This window comes from Lithobates pipiens, unplaced genomic scaffold (assembly GCF_037356315.1).
Source record: "Lithobates pipiens isolate NorthernLeopardFrog02 unplaced genomic scaffold, aLitPip1_a1.2 Scaffold_13, whole genome shotgun sequence".
Classification (NCBI taxonomy): Eukaryota; Metazoa; Chordata; class Amphibia; order Anura; family Ranidae; genus Lithobates; species Lithobates pipiens.
Window position 1 is genome coordinate 235,424,774 of NW_027507718.1, and position 19,846 is coordinate 235,444,619.

Below are 19,846 nucleotides of genomic sequence, written 5' to 3' on the forward strand. Positions count from 1 at the left end.
TCCAGATTCAGATACTGACATCCGTCCTGAGATCGACATTTCAGACTGCAACATCAGACTGCCAGCTTAAAACTAAAAGATTTACCAGATTCTCAAAACGGAAGACGCTTGTTTGAGCTATGTCTTGTCTTATCCATATAGCTCACTCTTTCAAAGGTGACTCAAAACAGCTGTGACCGCAAAGCATGGCATCAACGTCAAAGGATCAGTTCAGCATTAGAGCTCCAACAGTCTCAGGATCTTATCATCCACACTGTACCGCATGAAGCCTATGCTAAGGAGATCGACTGTATCTTGAACAGAAAACCTATCCCTAGTGACAGTGCCCTGACAAAATTTGACCCATTTCTTGATCAAAAGGGACTATTGGGGGTAGGTGGACAAGCCAACTTAGAATCAGATGAGAGAAACCCTCTAGTTCCTGGTTACCACCACATTGCTTACTTGATCATATTACATCATTATCTCCACGCCGAACATCAAGGAAGACTGTTCACAGAGGGAGTTTTACAAGCTGCTGGCCTATGGATAGTTGGAGCTAAGAGATGTGTGAGTAACATGATCTTTAAATATGGTTACTTGTCGCAAACTTCGTGGCCAACCTTCAAGCCGACAGACTTGCTCCAGACCCTCCTGTCACCAATGTTGGCCTTGATGTCTTTGGCTGTTGGTCTGTTGTCGCACGTCACACCAGAGGAGGTCATGCAAACAACAAACACTGGACAGTCATATTTACCTGTATGGTCATCAGAGCAGTGCACATTGAAGTTATTGAGTCTATGGACACTCCAAGCTTCAGAAACGCCCTTAGGCACTTCATTGCTATCCGAGGCCCCGTAAAACACATCCGCTCAGACATAGGCACTAACTTTGTTGGAGCAGCGAAAGAACTGCATATTCCGTCAAACATGGACACCAGAGGGGTGGAGAGATACCTCAGAGACCAGGGCTGTTCGTGGACTTTCAACCCACCTCACTCCCCCCACCATGGGTGGAGCATGGGAAAGATTGATAGACTTAGCCCGCAGAATTCTGGACTATTTTTCTGCAGATGGGGACCACAAGACTTCTCCACGAGAGCCTGGTAACCTTCATGGCAGAGGTCTCAGCCATCATCAATGCCAGACCTCTAACTCCAGTCTCAAAATGACCCAGACGAGCCTGTTTTACTCACACTAGCGGCAATCCTTACACAGAAAACTGAGTAATCAGTGCTCCCCATGGGAATTTCACCACTAAAAAGACTTATACTTATGCCAGTGGAGACAAGTACAAAGTATGGAAAATACCTTCTGGGACAGGTGGAGGAAGCAATACCTCTCCACTTTGCAGCTACGTACTAAATGGCAAGACAACAAGCCCAACCTAAAAAGAAGAGACCTTGTTCTTGTTAAGGACTGTCAGTCGCAAAGGAATGAGTGGCCTTTGGGTATCATCACCAACGCCTTTCCAAGTGAGGATGGAAAGGTCAGAAAAGTGGAAGTCAAAATTCATAGAAACAAGGAGACAAAGTTGTTCCTCGGACCAGTTTCTGAAATCTTGTTGTTCATCTGAAGAATAAATAGTGGCATCTGTTGATACCAGACGGGGAGTGTCATGCCTTCAGCCTATAAAGAAAAAAAGAATATCTTCTGTACTTGCAATATCAACATTGCCACTCTTAACAGAAGACTATTGATGGGTAGTGTTCTATGGTTAATAGACATTTCCTGCCATATCACCAGGAACTAACCCCCTTCCTATTACAACTCTTTCATCCTTTCCATGATGACAGATTGAAATGGAGTCAGCTAACCCTGCACTGCATGTTCAGAGGAATTCCCAATCCTTCTAGGTAGCATCACTGGTATGCTAAAGACTGTTTGCTTATATACCTAGAAGACATTTGTTAGTTAGGTTCATGTATTCTTATAGATGTTAATTTGTCTGTTTATTTCTAGTTTCATCATATCATATCGAATCCTATCATATATCATGCTATTCTTGACCACCACCTGTTCATCATAATTGATCCAAAGTTACAGACAGTCTGGTTATTGTAGGATTCAAGGTTTAAACGGTATGTTGAGCTACATACACGCCAGGGGCAAACGTGTAGTGAGAACAGAACAGTGGCGAATTTCTCAAAGGGGCGTATTCCTGCATCCACCCCTACACCCGCCCCTTGCAGAGTTGTACGAGCCTTGGGAGCAGGGCTGCTGATAGAAATCACGGGGCCCCGTACAGCCAATCTGACGGGGCCTCCTTCAGCCCCACCCTGGTCCCGCCCCTGGCCCCTCCTTCAGCCCCACCCAGGACCGTCCCCAGATGGTCAGAGACTGCAGACATAGTACAGCAGGAGATGGTCAGAGGCTGCAGACGTGGCACACGAGATGGTCAGAGGCTGCAGACGTGGCACACGAGATGGTCAGAGGCTGCAGACGTGGCACACGAGATGGTCAGAGGCTGCAGACGTGGCACACGAGATGGTCAGAGGCTGCAGACGTGGCACACGAGATGGTCAGAGGCTGCAGACGTGGCACACGAGATGGTCAGAGGCTGCAGACGTGGCACACGAGATGGTCAGAGGCTGCAGACGTGGCACACGAGATGGTCAGAGGCTGCAGACGTGGCACACGAGATGGTCAGAGGCTGCAGACGTGGCACACGAGATGGTCAGAGGCTGCAGACGTGGCACACGAGATGGTCAGAGGCTGCAGACGTGGCACACGAGATGGTCAGAGGCTGCAGACGTGGCACACGAGATGGTCAGAGGCTGCAGACGTGGCACACGAGATGGTCAGAGGCTGCAGACATGGCACACGAGATGGTCAGAGGCTGCAGACATGGCACACGAGATGGTCAGAGGCTGCAGACATGGCACACGAGATGGTCAGAGGCTGCAGACATGGCACACGAGATGGTCAGAGGCTGCAGACATGGCACACGAGATGGTCAGAGGCTGCAGACGTGGCACACGAGATGGTCAGAGGCTGCAGACGTGGCACACGAGATGGTCAGAGGCTGCAGACGTGGCACACGAGATGGTCAGAGGCTGCAGACGTGGCACACGAGATGGTCAGAGGCTGCAGACGTGGCACACGAGATGGTCAGAGGCTGCAGACATGGCACACGAGATGGTCAGAGGCTGCAGACATGGCACACGAGATGGTCAGAGGCTGCAGACATGGCACACGAGATGGTCAGAGGCTGCAGACATGGCACACGAGATGGTCAGAGGCTGCAGACATGGCACACGAGATGGTCAGAGGCTGCAGACATGGCACACGAGATGGTCAGAGGCTGCAGACATGGCACACGAGATGGTCAGAGGCTGCAGACATGGCACACGAGATGGTCAGAGGCTGCAGACATGGCACACGAGATGGTCAGAGGCTGCAGACATGGCACACGAGATGGTCAGAGGCTGCAGACATGGCACACGAGATGGTCAGAGGCTGCAGACATGGCACACGAGATGGTCAGAGGCTGCAGACATGGCACACGAGATGGTCAGAGGCTGCAGACATGGCACACGAGATGGTCAGAGGCTGCAGACATGGCACACGAGATGGTCAGAGGCTGCAGACATGGCACGCGAGATGGTCAGAGGCTGCAGACATGGCACGCGAGATGGTCAGAGGCTGCAGACATGGCACGCGAGATGGTCAGAGGCTGCAGACATGGCACGCGAGATGGTCAGAGGCTGCAGACATGGCACACGAGATGGTCAGAGGCTGCAGACATGGCACACGAGATGGTCAGAGGCTGCAGACATGGCACACGAGATGGTCAGAGGCTGCAGACATGGCACACGAGATGGTCAGAGGCTGCAGACATGGCACACGAGATGGTCAGAGGCTGCAGACATGGCACACGAGATGGTCAGAGGCTGCAGACATGGCACAGGAGATGGTCGGAGACTGCAGACATAGTACAGGAGATGGTCGGAGACTGCAGACATAGTACAGGAGATGGTCAGAGACTGCAGACATAGTACAGGAGACAGTTAGGGATTGCAGACATGATTGATTCAGGAGATGGTCAGAGATTGCGTTTATGGCTGAACCTAGTGTACAAGTATATAGTATCACAGGGCTGATCCACTCTATTTAAACCAGCTCTGCAAAATCAAGTCAGTGATTTTCCTTAGAAAGTACAACCAAGTGACAGCTTCACATACAATTTCCAAAATACAAATTTTCTTACAAACAGTGAACTGCTCAGGATTAGTGGAGGGCAGTAACCAGTTAATGGGGCTGTGAAGCTTCTAGCCTAAACCAGCAGTAAATCCTCAAAAAAAAAAAAAAAAAAAAAAAAACTGTGCAGCACACACAGAGCTCTGGCTAAATAGCTGATTATAAACTGAAATGGTTAACAGCTGCTGCAGAGTCTTCCAGAGATCATATCAGTGTGATCAGACAATGTGCAGTTCAGGTTAGGCAGATAAAAGAAAAAAAAGTAACCATCAAGACAAGAGGGAAGGGAGGCTGATCATCCTGTTCACCGACACATATCTGGAAGACACTGCAGCCGACTAGCTTCATGTTACTGTGGTCCCGACTATCCTGTTTCCATTCAGCCACAGCAATGTGTCCTTGCAGAACTTGTATTGCTGTTGTCATAGCTCGTATATCTCCCTCCTCGCTCTCACATTCAGCCCCACTCCAGCACTGTTTAGAGTGAAATGTGAGCGGGCTGGAAAAAGGGGAGGGAAACACTTTACTTTGCATTCTTTCATTCCCATTTTACAGTATATTGCCGGGCCCCCCTGCTGGCCAGGCCGGGTACAACAGGGCCAGTTGTACTGGCTTATCAGCGGCCCTGCTTGGGAGCATGTGTCCCAATGTTGTGTTAATTGCGCATGCGCCGTGTACAACACATGAAAAAAAACTGTTCATGTTCGGAGACTTTCAGCATCTTTGTCAGACGTACTTCGCAAGCACTGCGCCTGCGCAGTACAGGGCAGACACTATCCAATGGGGGACAATTCTTGACGGGACACCGGCTCCTCCCTGCCTGCACCATGAGTGCAAGTGACTGCCTGGCTGGGGGATTCCCCTGGCGTGCCGGGGAGGGCTTGACATGCCAGCTGTGGCATGCGTGCCATAGGTTTTCCATCACTGGTCTATACAATATACAAAGCATAATTACCTTATGTGATTGTGTCACTTTTTAGATTTTAAAATTATATACACTAACTTTATTTTTATGGAAAATATCAGTATATAATCTGAACCCTATGACAAGAAATACACACCTTCAGATGACTCATTTTTGGCTTTACAAACTGGATTCCAGCTTTTGTAATAGTAGAACTTTATTTACATTGCACTGCAGAATTGTAAAACACAACTTTGTAACATTATCTGCCCTAGATATATCTAGAGGGTAGCTTTAGGTCATAATCCAGCAATAAGGCCTGCATTAGTAAATTGCCAATAATAGCAAATATTTATTGCTTCTCACTTTTTTTTTTTTTTTTTTACACAACACACAGAATCAAATCGAGTACAGCGAAACCATTGTTGCGATAGCTGGATAGAAGTGCACATTTTAGTGGGAGGCATCTTGCCAACAGAGGCCCCAAGTGCAAGCAGGTAGTGCAAAATACCAGTAGCCCAACAAATCTTTTTAAAACTATACGATATAAAAAAAAGGGAGTTAACACCAATACCCAGTTTAAAGTGGTTGTTACTAGACTTGTGCATAGCGGAGAATTTGTTTAGTTTTCATTCGTAAAATACATAATTTTTTTTGTTCTGCTATATTCATTATTTGTTTTCAGATACGGCAATTCATTATTTCTGTAGAGTGTCGATATTCATTATACTTTGAGATCTTTTTGATGTAAAGTGCATTATAAATAAAATCTATTATTATTATACTGAATCTCAAATTCATTTGTTAGATCCGCTATAATTTCTTTTGTATTAGTTGAAATTCTATATGTATGTATGTAGATATATTCGTGATAACGATTAGTAGTTTGGAAAGTCGTTTGTTTATTGAATCTATTAAAACACACAATGACAATATCTCTGCTCCTCTGCTCAATTACAATACAACACCCTTCTCATTCAGTTCTCAGGAGTTCACTTTGCCAGTAATCCAACCTCCAGCACAAAATTAATCAGCTGATTGGACTGTAAGATTTACAGTGAGTTGACCTTTTGTTTCATTAGATCTTTAACAAATTAGCAAATCATGCCAAATTCATTTGTTATATCCGCTATAATTTCTTATTACTTGAAATTTGTTTTTTATTTGGACTTTCGGATGCATCCGAATGTCTGAAACATGCAAAATTCGGCCGAATTTTGTTTTGTTACAAAACGAATTGCACGTGTCTAGTTGTTACCTTGAAAATGTAATTAACTGGCTGCCCCACTATTAAATATAGGAATAACACACAGGGTAAGCGTTTTATTAAAATGAAGCTTGTAAATACCTTTTTACAGCTATATTCAGGCCGGTCACGTAATCCCCGGCCGGTCTCCTACTCTGATCCAGGGCAACAGTGGAAGGGGTTGAGATCTTCCCCTGACATCAGCCCTGTACACAGAGGGAGACACAGGATCTTTTTTTTTAATAGTTTTTTGAAACTATTGGTTCTCCCCGCTGAGAAGGGAATTCCATATCCTTGCCGCTCTTACAGTAAAGAACCCTCTACGTAGTTTAAGGTTAAACCTCTTTTTTTATTATTTTAATGAGTGGCCACGTGTCTTATTAAACTCCCTTCTGTGAAAAAGTTTTATCCCTATTGTGGGGTCACCAGTAGGGTATTTGTATATTGAAATCATATCCCCTCTCAAGCGTCTCTTCTCCAGAGAGAATACGTTCAGTGCTTGCAACCTTGCCTCATAACCAATATCCTCCAGACCCTTTATTAGCTTTGTTGCCCTTCTTTGTATTCGCTCCATTTCCAGTACATCCCTCCTGAGGACTGGTGCCCAGAACTGGACAGCATACTCTAGGTGCAGCTGGACCAGAGTCTTGTAGAGCAGGAGAATTATCATTTTATCTCTGAAGATAATCTCCTTTTTAATGCATGCCAATATTCTGTTTGCTTTGTTAGCAGCAGCTTGGAATTGCATGCCATTGCTGAGCCCATCATCTACTAGGATCCCCAGATCCTTTTCCATCTTAGATTCCCCCAGAGGTTCTCCCCCCAGTGTAACAAGTTATCTTGTGGTTGTCATGTGTTAAAAATTTCTCACACTGACAGGCAACCGTAAAATGCATTACAAATAGGCACACTTTGTGCAAAAGTGTTTCTTCATATTCGTTATATTGCAATGTCATTATCCTAGTAAGAATTTTAAAATGTGTTTTCATTTAATGTATACTTAAAAACACATTAAAGTGTTACTAAACCCGGGACCTGCATTCGCTGTATCTGATTTCCCACAGTAAACAGAACATGGAAATGCAATTATTTTACTAAATATAAACTGCTAAATACATTTTCTCATCAGCTGTATATAGCAGTCTTGTGACTTCTATCAGTGTCTGGTTAAAGCTTGTAGTCGTGTTCGTTCTCCTCTGACTGTCCTGTGAGACTGCAGGACCCCCGACTTTGTCTGGACAGTGCTGATTGGCCCTGTGCCGATTACATGCACCCTCTCAAGAAAAAACAAACAAACACTCTAGCAATACACACCAAACTGAGCATGTGCAGAGTGACTCCAAAAGGCTCTATTATCAGGAGATGGATTGGGGACAGTAAAAGAGGGGATTAGAGAAGACAGGATCAAAAACAGCCTTTTTACACAATGCAGAGGGTTAACCCCCTTCGGTTCTGCAGTGAGTATAACAAGCATACTTTACTGCATATACAGACTGATTTTACTGTTGTAGGTTTAGCAACACTTTAATTCTAGGCATCATCCTATTTTATATGTGTCTAGCTGCCTATGAATTGTCTACAAATACTAGTTAATATTTTCTATAGGATTTGTGTTACAATGATGGCACGGTTATAAATAATTTAAAAGTAGAACCATAGGCAAAACATTTTTTATTCATTTTGTACAGAGAAAGGGAGGGTCATAACCCCTGTAAAAAAATTTTTTTTTTGCTATCTGTGCCCCATTGTGGAGATTTCCCTGGACTTTCTGTCCCATAACCAAAACATGAAGTGAGAGGAAATCCCTGGAAATGAAGGGAATTCCATGGGGACCCCCAGGTCACCGGAACTAGTGCCCCTATTGAAAGATTTCCCTTTTACTTTTACCCAATTTGTGATTTTTTTTACTTTAATTTTCAATGATAATGGTGTAAGCAGGGCAAATCGAGAGGGTGTACCTTCTTAAATAGGGCATAGACAGTAATAATACCTGACAGGTGTTCTAATCCAATCGCCACTCTCTCCAAAACTGAATAAAAAAAAAAAAAAAAAAAACACACAACAACAAGCCAAGTGTAGATCAGAAGGAGGTCCAGCTACAGGACCAAACACACCCAACAATAAATTCTGAATGATCTCAGAAGCAAATTAAACTGATGGCAAACTGTTGCCATTCATACAAAGCCCAAGATGGGCCCTGTACTCACGTCACTATTTCAGGTGGGTTAATGCAAAAAACACAGACATTTGTATAACTCACAGGCAAAGGTTCAAAATCAGAATCCACAAGATTGTATGATCCGGCACCAAAAAGTGCCTGCCTCATCACAACATCAATTCCTAATTTAGCCGACATTCCCAACTTATCCAACCACCTGCACAGAAGAACAAAGAAAATATGTGATAGTAACTGGATATAGGACATATTCAAGGAAGGCTATTTGTTAATAGAGATGGGTGAAGGGTTCGGCCCGAGCACAAGTTCAGGCCGAACTTTGGCTGTTCGGATGTTCTGCAGAACACTGAACAATATGCAGTGTTCGAGGCAAATTGGAAAGCTGCCAGAACACCATTAAAGGGGTTGTAAAGGTTTGTTTTTTATTTTCTAAATAGGTTCCTATAAGCTAGTGCATTGTTGGTTCACGTACCTTTTCCTTCGATTTCCCTTAAAAATGTTTTTTTTCTTTGTTTTCTTTGTCTGAATTTCTCACTTCCTGTTCCTCCTCAGTAAGCTGTTCAGTAAGCTGTTCTGGCTGACTAACCACCGCTCGGATGATGGTGAGAAGTTTACTGAGGAGAAACAGGAAGTGAGATATTCAGACAAAGAAAAAAAACATTTAGAAGGGAAATCGAAGGAAAAGGTAAGTGAACCAACAATGCACTAGCTTAGAGGAACCTATATAGAAAATAAAAAACGAACCTTTACAACCCCTTTAAAGTCTATGGGACATTAACATGAAAAATCTAAAAAAAGTGTTAATTTTAAAGGCTTATATGCAAGTTATTGTCATAAAAAGTGTTCGGGGACCCGTGTCCTGCCCCAGGAGACATGTATCAGTGTAAAAAAAAAAAAAAAAAAGGCAGTTTTTTCAGGAGCAGTGATTTTAATAATGCTTAACTACTTCCCACCGGCCACTGTATATAAATGGCCGGGTGGGCGCTCTCTCCTGAGTGGACGCTCAGGAACATTCCTCAGATGGGGGAGGGGATCGCGCTTGCGCTCCTGTCACCCAGACACGGCGCATCTCCGATCGTCAGGGCTCTGTGATTGACCCTCCTGATCACATGACGGCTGTGTTCAATCACAGTCATCATGTGATGTAAATACAGAGCTGGTTGCTGGGGTAGCCCCAAAGCACCCTCCCCATGTTGAGGGCATGTGGCCTGGTACGGTGCGCTCTTGACCCCCCTCTTTTCCTGTGGCCTGCCAGGTTGCATGCTCGGATATGGGTCTGGTATGGATTTTTGGGGGAGCCCCCCACGCGATTTATTTTTTACATTTTGGTACAGGGTTCCCCTTGATATCCATACCAGACCTCAAGGGCCTGTTATGGAATTTATTTTATTTTTTTTAATTTTGGTTGTGGGTTCCCCTTAATATTCATACCAGACCCAAAGGGCCTGGTATTGGCAAGGGGCGGAATCAGATGCCTTTTTTTTCCCCAATTACTTATTTTATCTGTATTGCCGGGACCGATAATTTGTTATAACCGCAACTTTTTTTCCCCCCTTTAGAAATGGCATTTTGTGCATGGACTGTTCCAAACATGGGAAAAATGTGCCACCTTACAGGCATACTATAGACACTTTAAAATTACTGCTCCCGAAAAAACGGCTGTTTTTAAACCTTTTTTTGCATTGATACATGTCCCCTGGGGCAGGACCCAGGTCCCCAAACACTTTTTTTTATGATAATAACTTGCATATAAGCCTATAAAATGAGCACTTTTGATTATTCATGTTTGTGTCCCCTAGACTTTAAATGGTGTTCGTGTGTTCTACGCAATTTTTTGTCTGTTCAGTATGTTCTGGTGCAAACTGAACAGGAGGGTGTACGGCCCATCCCTAATTTGTTAATGGCTGAAGAGATCAATCCAGGAACAGCTGAAATGGTATAAGAGCAGTGTGAAAAGCAAGCTTTTAGAAAGCATTTGTAGAGTTTACACCCAGCTTTGTTGAAGTTGGAACTAGTTTACACTTGTGTTGATTAGCAGTACACATTAAAGTGGTTGTAAACCCTCTCATATACCCAGTGAAGTGAATGGCCTCAGATGATACACAAAGATTAAACTAATCCTCCAACATAGGTTTTCCTCGTTTATCTGCGGTCTTTTTTACAAACCCTTCAAAGTGCTGAAAATCCTTCTGCAACACAGAAGAGGGGGCAGGGAGCTGAAGTTAGTGTACAGTGTGTGAAAGCTGATTGGAGGAAAAGGAACACACTCCTTCACACATGACACAGAAAAGAAGGAACAATGAGGAGCTCTGTTGTGAATAGACAAGCTGTGTGCTGAGCTCTCCTCCCCGTCACAATTTTATCTCTAGTGTTATGACAACTTGCACGTGACACATGCTGATAACAGAGGAAAGCACCACCAGAGAGAAACCACACCCAGAGATTTGGAGAGAGACAAGTAAAAACTGCAGATATATGGGCTTTGTTCAGATTTCATGACTGAGGTTTACGACCACTTTAAAGCACCTACCACTTTAACATGAATTTTTGGAATGTGTTTTTAATGTATTTACAGTGGATTTTTGAAGCATTAATGGAGCTTGGCAAATGTCCCGAGTGTGTTGGGTTCTCCATTTGTTTTAAAGTGGCTCAGTAATATCCCAGCTGATTGGTAACCCCCAGCTCTGCTTATCCCCTGCTCAATAGTAACCCCTAGCCTTGCTGAAATTCTGGTTGGCTGATCCTCCTCTCTCTGGAGGATCCTCCTCCCTGCTGTATTGCTTCCATGCTGCGCACCATGTGATATCCCCTAGTTTTCCTGCTCTAGTCCCCCAGCTCTGCTTCAGTCCTTTCACCCTGATTCTCCCACACCTTCCGCTATAGCGGTCCCATGTTGTACACCAAGTGTGAGATTAGAAATAGAGATATCTAAACCGGAAGGGACTGCTGAGGTCTTTTTGGCCCACTTCTTGGTGTCCCGGTGCATCCGGGATATTCCCTACTTCATACTCCAATACTTCCAAAACAAAGCCAACTATCACAGTGCGTCCTAATGGCACCTTCAGATCTTGAGGGGCGCTTATGCAGATGCCAAAGCCTTCATAGAAGCACCAAGAAAGCAACACAGAGTATAAATTCTGAAGCAAAGCACAAGTTCAACAGTGTGCACAGGACTATTAGGTAACCATTTAGTGATAGTGGCTTTGATTGACATTCAGAATTCTTTTTAAAAATAAATAATAATGGAGGGTCAAATGCCACATCTGAAGTGTAAACGAGGTCTCAACTCCAGTATGTAAAATAATGAACACTGATCTTAATGGGAGTGCTAATTGCCACTTTAAAACGCTGCTAACAGGCTTCAGCACTACTTAAAGCTTGTTTTAAAGCTTGAAGCCTGCTAACAGCTTATTTAATGTGATAGTCAGGACTTCCATAAAGATCGGTGTATACCATTTTCCAAACAGGAGCTGAAGGGCACTTTAAAGGCTTAAAGAAAGTATTTTGACGCTTGCCAAAAGCTTGCTGAAGGTTTCATAAATGCTTGCTGTTCACACTGCTCTTGTACAAGCTGAAGCCCATGTGAGTCTATAGATCATTGCTACACACCGTTCATGAATGCAAACAGCACCAGTATCGTTTTAAAAATTAAGAACAAAAAGGGCAGTCGCATTATACTAACTGTTAGGAAGGGCTTTATTATTATTTTAAAAATGTTTGCGTTCAGTGACACTTTGACAGGGGGCGATGGTCTCATTGGGCTGGCAAAAGTCAAAGCTCCATGTGCTGTACTGCCTACGTGTAAAGTAGCTCCTCTTCAGCATTGTTACTAGAGATAATGTATATTTGTTTCAGATTTCTTAACCAAATGACAAAAGAATTCGTTTTTGAAATAAGTTTTGTATTTTAAGATTTTCAAATCGGTTTGCATTTTGTTCAGTTTTATTTTATTCTACGCTATTCTATCCTATTCTAGTCTACTCTATTCTATAAAGCAGCCATAGCAGGAATCCTCATATTTCACTTTTATACCTTACTGCAGTTATTACAATAGGTTTTAGTTTGAATTTGAATCCATTTTCGAATAATTCATGCTATTTTGTTTCATTAGAATTTATTTCGGATTAGTTGAAATTCAACACTATTGTATTGATTTTGAAATTTGGATATATCCGAATCTCCAAATAACAAAAATTGTCTGAATTTTGATTTGTAATTAAATGAATCGCACATGTTTAAGTGTTATCATAGACATTTTTATGTCCAAATCATGTTCACTAAGCCTAGCACTGTTTATTCATGACAATCTCATTTGTTGTATATGTTGTAACAGTTATATTAAAAAAACAATATTACCTTTCATTAGCAGTCTTAAGAATAATACAAAATATGCCAAAGAGGTTTGTCAGATTTATACTTACATAAATCCATCAACATATGTATCTGATAGTCCAGGGCATCCACCACCATATGCAGAGCTGGTTTCCCCCAACCATACTAGCTTTCCAGGAACAGTTTGATTAACAATCTAATACAAAGAGAATTTTTTATTTTTTTTGCAAATGATAAAAATAATTGTATATATATATATATATATATATATATATATATATATATATATATATATATATATATATATATATATATATATATATATATATATAAAATCTGAAATGGCTCTAGCCCAAGTTTCTATTCATTACTCATATCTGACCAGAAGGTTGACGATAAAAACAAAAAAAAAAAACCACAACACGCAATACTACACTGACTGATGGAGAAACAGCTGAAATCAGCAACACATACTGACCACAGAGTCATCCAGGAAACATAATTATGCACAGTAGCTCAGCACTAACAAAACATCCCCTAATGTCATAATGGTTTGTAAAACATAACATGAATTGTGAAGATATCAATGTAGCAATTTTACTAGAAAAAAAATAGGCAAACAACCAAGATATGATTATATGGACATATTAAAATATTTTGTAATGTATGGTAACCCTTTATGAAACATTGCACAACCAAATGTGTGTTTATATTGATTTTTAGTGCATAGTGAACACAATCCCCACACGGAATACCTAAAGAATTAAAAATTAAACACTTCCATGTAAATGTCTTTAAAAAGAGAAGTAGGGGGTAGAGTTTTTTTGGTCATACTTCTCTTCTGAGTCACAGGAGCACACTTATTGTGACGCACAGGCAGCTTATAGGGGCTAAAGTCTGCTGTCAGCCGATGTCACAGAGCCACTCCAGACTCTGGAAGGATCCTGCTACTATTTTAGGGAATTACCCAAGTGCCTGCTTGGCATAGTGGCAACTGGTGACTGACAGTCTATTCTGAGCAGAGAGCAGTAACTGAGAACTGAGTGATCAGTGGTCATGTGATCGATAGGTTCTTGGGCTTAGAACCGAGGGAGGACACTACAGAATTACTGATGTTATAGAGGGGAGTATGTAATTTTGTCTATTTCTATAACCCCAAAATGTCTCCTTTAAGTCCATTTTCATAATTTGGATCGGATAATGTAAAAACAGGTTGCACATTTCCTAGTATAAAAAAGTGTTCCTAAGCGGAAAAATAATAATTTTGAATAGCAATTCATATTGCATATGTAAACCGAATAAGATATGTTGTACATTCATTGCTTGAAATGGAAGGTGGATCAATCCCTTGTGAGACACACCAGGTGATGAAGCAAAGAGCGAGTCCCACTAGTTAACAATATGGATGTATTTGGGAATATTTGGCCTGTTCACCCAACAGAAGCCTCGGGTAAAGTTTGACAAACTGGAAGCCCCCTTTAGAATAAGTAGGCCTCTCTTACATTTGATCCCATCAGGTGAATAAATATGCTTTATTAAGGTGAAAAAGCAAATAACCACAAATGTCAACTGATGCACATCCAACATCATTCACATTGTCCAGCAATGGAGATCTAGGTCAGTCACGATAATATGACAGCTGCATTAAAGAGACCACCTACCCAACAGTATTTAAAACATTTTTCATTGGTACATGTGCCCCAGGGCAGTGCCCAGGTACCCATGGCATGGTTTACAAATTAGCCTTAAAATAAAAGGACAGAAAACAAAACAATGTGTGCGATGCTATGCTCACCATTCACAAATATCCCAGTGGGTTCATTGAATATCCAGCAAGGCAAACATTGTCTGGGTCGGTCATCACTTGTTAACAATAGGGGGGTTTGGCAATACACATATACCTCGCAAGAGCGAACATCTTTTTTATTCTGTTCCTTGGTAGCACACTGAATATTAGAAATAAATCAATGCTTGGAGATACTGCAGACATGGCTTATTACATACCTGAAATACTGTCTTAATCTCTGAAGCCAAAGAATCCAGTATATGTGGATTGAGAAAATCTCTCTTAGAAGCAGTTCTCCCATCGACATAATAGCTATCAACAGTTTAAAAAAAAAAAAAAAAGGAGAATAAAAAAAATTCCAATTAGGAAATCAAGTAGCTTCTATGATTTGGTCAGTTTTAGAAGTAAACATGAAATGAATCATCTGCCCTATTGTGGTTAACAAAGATGATTTAACACACACATCTAAAGTTGCAAATTTCTTTAAAAGGGTAGCAGGTAGAATATTATAATTTTTTTTTTATTATTTATTATTACACACACTATTTTTGTAGTAAGGTTTGGAACCTCTGGTTATTACTGCTAACCTGGGTCAGCTAGAAAGATTTACCCTCAGTTCCGGTCCTGCTAATAGTTTCTCCAGAGAGGAAATGAAGAAAAATCTGCAACAGTGACAGACTGGAATAAAGGGTTTCTAGTTTTCCCCCACTGTACTAAAGAAAATCATTTTTATTTCTGTCTGCGTTGTTGCCCTATATCAGGGATATGCAATTAGCGGACCTCCAGCTGTTGCAGAACTACAAGTCCCATGAGGCATAACAAGACGCTGACAACCACAAGCATGACGCCCAGGGGCAGAGGCATGATGGTACTTTTAGTTTTGTAACAGCTGGAGGTCCGCTAAATGCATATCCCTGTTCTAGATCTTCCTTCACTTCCTGACTGGTAATGCATGGTTAGCAGTACAGGAATTGGGGGGGGGGGGGGGGGGAATGCCTCTAACTGAGCCCTGAATAGCCGTAAAAAACCTGACAAAAAGTTGTAATCCTTTCTCGCTCTACCAAAAACTAGAAAAATATTGTCTGGACATGAACTTTAAAAAGTGTTTAACACCCTTTACGAACACCCAACACATGTTTGTGGTGGAAAATGTTCAAACTGGGCCCAATTAGCCATTTTGCCTCCCAGTGTCATGTGACTCGTTAGTGTTACAAGGTCTCAGGTGTGAATAGGGGGCAGGTGCGTTAAATTTGGTGTTATTGCTCTCACTCCCTCATACTGGTCCCTGGAAGTTTAACACGGCACCTCATGGCAAAGAACTCGGAGGATCTGAAAAAAAGAATTGTTGCTCTACAAAAAGATGGCCTAGGTTATAAGAAGATTGCCATGACCCTGAAACTGAGTTGCAGCATGGTGGCCAAGACCATACAGCAGTTTAACAGGACAGGTTCCACTCAGAACAGGCCTCGCCATGATTGACCAAAGGAGTTGAGTGCACATGCTCAGCATCATATACAGGAGGTTGTCTTTGGGAAATAGACATACGAGTGCTGCCAAGGTTGAAGGGGTGGGGGGGGGGGGGGGGGGGTCAGCCTGTCAATGCTCAGACCATACGCTGCATCAAATTAGTTTGCATGGCTGTTGTCCCAGAAGGAAGCATCTTTTAAAGATGATGCACAAGAAATCCTGCAAGCAGTTTGCTGAAGACAAACAGACTAAGGACATGGATTACTGGAACCATGTCCTGTGGTCTGATGAGACCAAGATAAACTTATTTTGTTCAGTTGTTGTCAAGCATGTGTGGCGGAAACCAGGTGAGGAGTATAAGGCAAGTGTGTTTTGTCTACAGTCAAGCATGGTGGCGGGAGTGTCATGGTCTTGGGCTGCATGAGTGCTGCCGGCACTGGGGAGCTATAGTTCATTGAGGGCACCATGAATGCCAACATGTACTGTGACATACTGATGCAGAGCATGATCCCCCCCCACTTTGGGCACTGGGCGGCAGGGCAGTATTCCAAGATAACGACCCCAAAACACACCTCCAAGAACACTTTACACTGTTATACAAGCTGTACACTCATTACTTTACATTGTAGCAAAGTGTCATTTCTTCAGTGTTATCACATGAAAAGATATAATAAAATATTTACAAAAATGTGAGGGGTACTGTATATTTATGAGGATTGCATTTATCAGGATATCCCAACTGGTTATTTTGCATTCAGCACTTTGTTATTTGGTAGTGCTATTGGACTTTTGAAAACACTGTATCACAGATGATTTACAGTACATTTTTGATGTACTATAGGAGGATGGGATAAGGTGGATAAATAAAAAAAAAAAAAAAGAATTAATCTTTACAAAAAATGTAACCTTTCTACTTACTGGTGCCAAGTAACTGAGTTTATGACTTTACCACCTTCAGTTAAAAAGCTGCAAAGAAGAAAAAAAAATTATATATATATTGTTTATTCTTTTGTTATGCTGACATTTATACCTGAGAAAAGCCTGAGATACACCGATTTGCGGTCACTGAGTACATGGTGGTCCAGTGTTAAACAGCTCTATACCAGACACATGTTAACTCAGGTGGTCAGTTTCAGATGGTGCTTAAAAAGTGAAAATGTACAGAGCGGTCAGTCTGCCATGCAGGAATATAGGAGGCAGAGCCGCCTATAAGGCAGTACAGCCAGCACTCCTGTATGGTCTTTGGATCTTCAACATGGGGGGGGGGGGGGGGGGTCGGGGCACCCGATGAGGAGGGCTGGCTCTACTGCCTTATCCTGAAGCCGATCCCCCTTGCAGCGCAGTTGGCTCCTCCTCCCTTTCCTCCTGCTGAATTTCAGGTTCTGCAGAGGGAGCCACAGGGGGATTGGTTCCAGTTTCTATGCTTCAGTTTGCAAATGAACAGGTACCCTCTGTACAAAGTGCTTCCTGTTCAATCACCTACAATGCAGCAGAGGCGGCCAGGAAAGGCCACCAAAATTTTAAAAAAACCTGATTGTTTACACATGCTCTGCTCTCTAAAGAGCGACTACTTCTCAGAGCATTTGACAGGCAGTGAAGAGAAGAATATCACTGCTTGCTTTAACCCTGTGCTAGCATGCCGCAAGTCTTAGTTTGACAGGTGTGTGTGAGTGGCCCCAAACCTATCAGTTGGGAACTGCACAGAGCTCCAGGTGGCCTCAAGACCTCATTTACACACACAGATTTATTTCTATCTTTTTCTATTAGATTTAGCAGAAATTTTGTAAATTATGCTGTGTCTGCTAAAAAGCCACGGATGGACGCGGTCAATGCCGGCTGTATTTTTTGCAAAAATATTGTTTTGGTATTTTTTGGGGAGGTTGGCAGGGAGGCTGTATGGGGCCCCGTGATTTCTAACAGAAGCACTAATAGAAAGAAACAAAATCACTTCCCTCTTCTGTGATAGCAAAATCGCTGGAGGTCCTTTATGTTAACCCACTTCCCACCCAGCCAATGCACATATACGGCCGGGTGGGAGCTGTCTACTTCTGATAGGACGTTCAGGAACGTCCTTCAGAAGGAGCAGGATCGTGCCCACGCTGCGGTGCGATCCCGATGTGCTCGTGTCACCCGGACACGGCGCATCTCAGATCGGCAGGAGGGCTCTGTGATTGGCCCTCCTGATCACATGACGGCCGTGTCGAATCACGGCCGTCATGTGATGTAAACAAACAGCCGGTTGCTAGGCAATCGGCTCCTCCTCTCCTCACACAGTCATCGCTGAGGAGAGGAGAGCAGATCGCTGCAGCCGGCTGATGATCAGGGAGCATGAGCTGTTTTTTTTACAGCTTTTTACTCACTGATCATCAGTCTAGTGTAAACACACAACACACCACACAGTATAAACACAATGTCCCCAAAACACACATGTCCCCAAAAAATAAAAACACATGTCCCCCACATATGTCCCACTAAAATAACATGTTCCAATGATTATCTGCACACATATGTACGTGATCACCTGCACACATATGTACATGATCACACAAACCAATTATTATACACTTTATTTAATTAAATTATTTATACACAACGGAATTTTTTTTTACCAAAAACATGTAGGAGAATACATTTTGGCTTAAATTTATGGCAAAATTTGATTTTATTGGATTTCTTTTAAAATAGAAAATATTGTTTTTTTTCCAAATTTTCGCTTTTTTTGCGTTTATATCGCAAAAAAATAAAAAAACTGAATCATGAATAAATAACACCAAAATAAAGCTCTATTTGTGCGACAAAATGATAAAAATTTTATTTGGGTACAGTGTACCATGACCGCGCAATTGTCACTGAAAGCGCTAGAGCGATGAAAGCTGAAAATTGGGCTGGGAAGGAAGGGGGCGAAAGTGCCCTGTATTGAAGTGGTTAAGAGATAAAAAAAAAAAAAAAAAAACAGAAAGATAAAAGAAATCACTACAAGGGAGTGGATACCCCACCCTGACCCTTGTCAGACATGCATCAAACAGTTGTTCCCGTTACCTGCTCTGTTGACAGTTATCACATTTTAGATTTTCCCTTATTTGTCTCAGTCAAGAGGGAAATTTTCCAAATGGGGACAACAATTAAATATATTACAAAGTTTCTAACCCTTCTTTACTCCACTTTAAAGTATAATTCCAGGTATGTTTCTGTTCCATTTGGTTCAATGCAAGTATGCATATTTCATAACTGGTGAATCCCTGTGGAAGTGGAGTATCATTGTAGTAATCACCACCTCTACAGTAAGCCTCACTGCCTTCTGGATCCCATGCCCAACAGCTACCCTACCGCATAGTAATGATCATCCCCGTTAATCAATATCTACATGAAAAATACCATTAGTACCTTTTCAGCATCTTTTGAGACTGTTTTTTAGGTTGGCCAATATCGGGACCATAGACTCCAGAATTTTTGTAGCGGAGATACATGCTGAGTAGCTTATGCAAACTCAAGAAATCCTTGCCAAGCTGAAAGCCATCAATATACAGTCCAGACTTCTTCTTAAAACTGTTGGGCTCTAAAACAAGCAAAAAGACTAAAAATTTAAATATTAACCTGAAGTACAATGTTTGATTTAGTTTTTTTTTTTTAAAGGCAAGTTACAATCATCCATAAGGTGAAAGTCAGGGCATGGAACAATACTTAAACTGGTTATAAAAAATGTAAACCTTTTTACCCTAATGCATTCCTTGTTTACATGTGACCACAGGTAATGTGC

At 42.2% G+C, this 19,846-nt stretch overlaps 1 protein-coding gene across 2 annotated transcripts in view; it reads right to left on the reverse strand.

Annotated features, from left to right (window-relative positions):
* HPSE (heparanase) overlaps positions 1–19,846 on the reverse strand; it is a 51,778-nt gene that overhangs the window by 14,566 nt on the left and 17,366 nt on the right. For both annotated transcript variants that reach the window (XM_077476360.1, XM_077476361.1), the window contains 5 exons: positions 19,474–19,645; positions 17,008–17,055; positions 14,841–14,934; positions 12,926–13,032; positions 8,589–8,703 (listed from right to left, as the gene is read on the reverse strand). In XM_077476360.1, the coding sequence (XP_077332486.1) occupies positions 8,589–8,703; positions 12,926–13,032; positions 14,841–14,934; positions 17,008–17,055; positions 19,474–19,645 (536 nt within the window). The remainder of the gene's footprint in view (positions 1–8,588; positions 8,704–12,925; positions 13,033–14,840; positions 14,935–17,007; positions 17,056–19,473; positions 19,646–19,846) is intronic.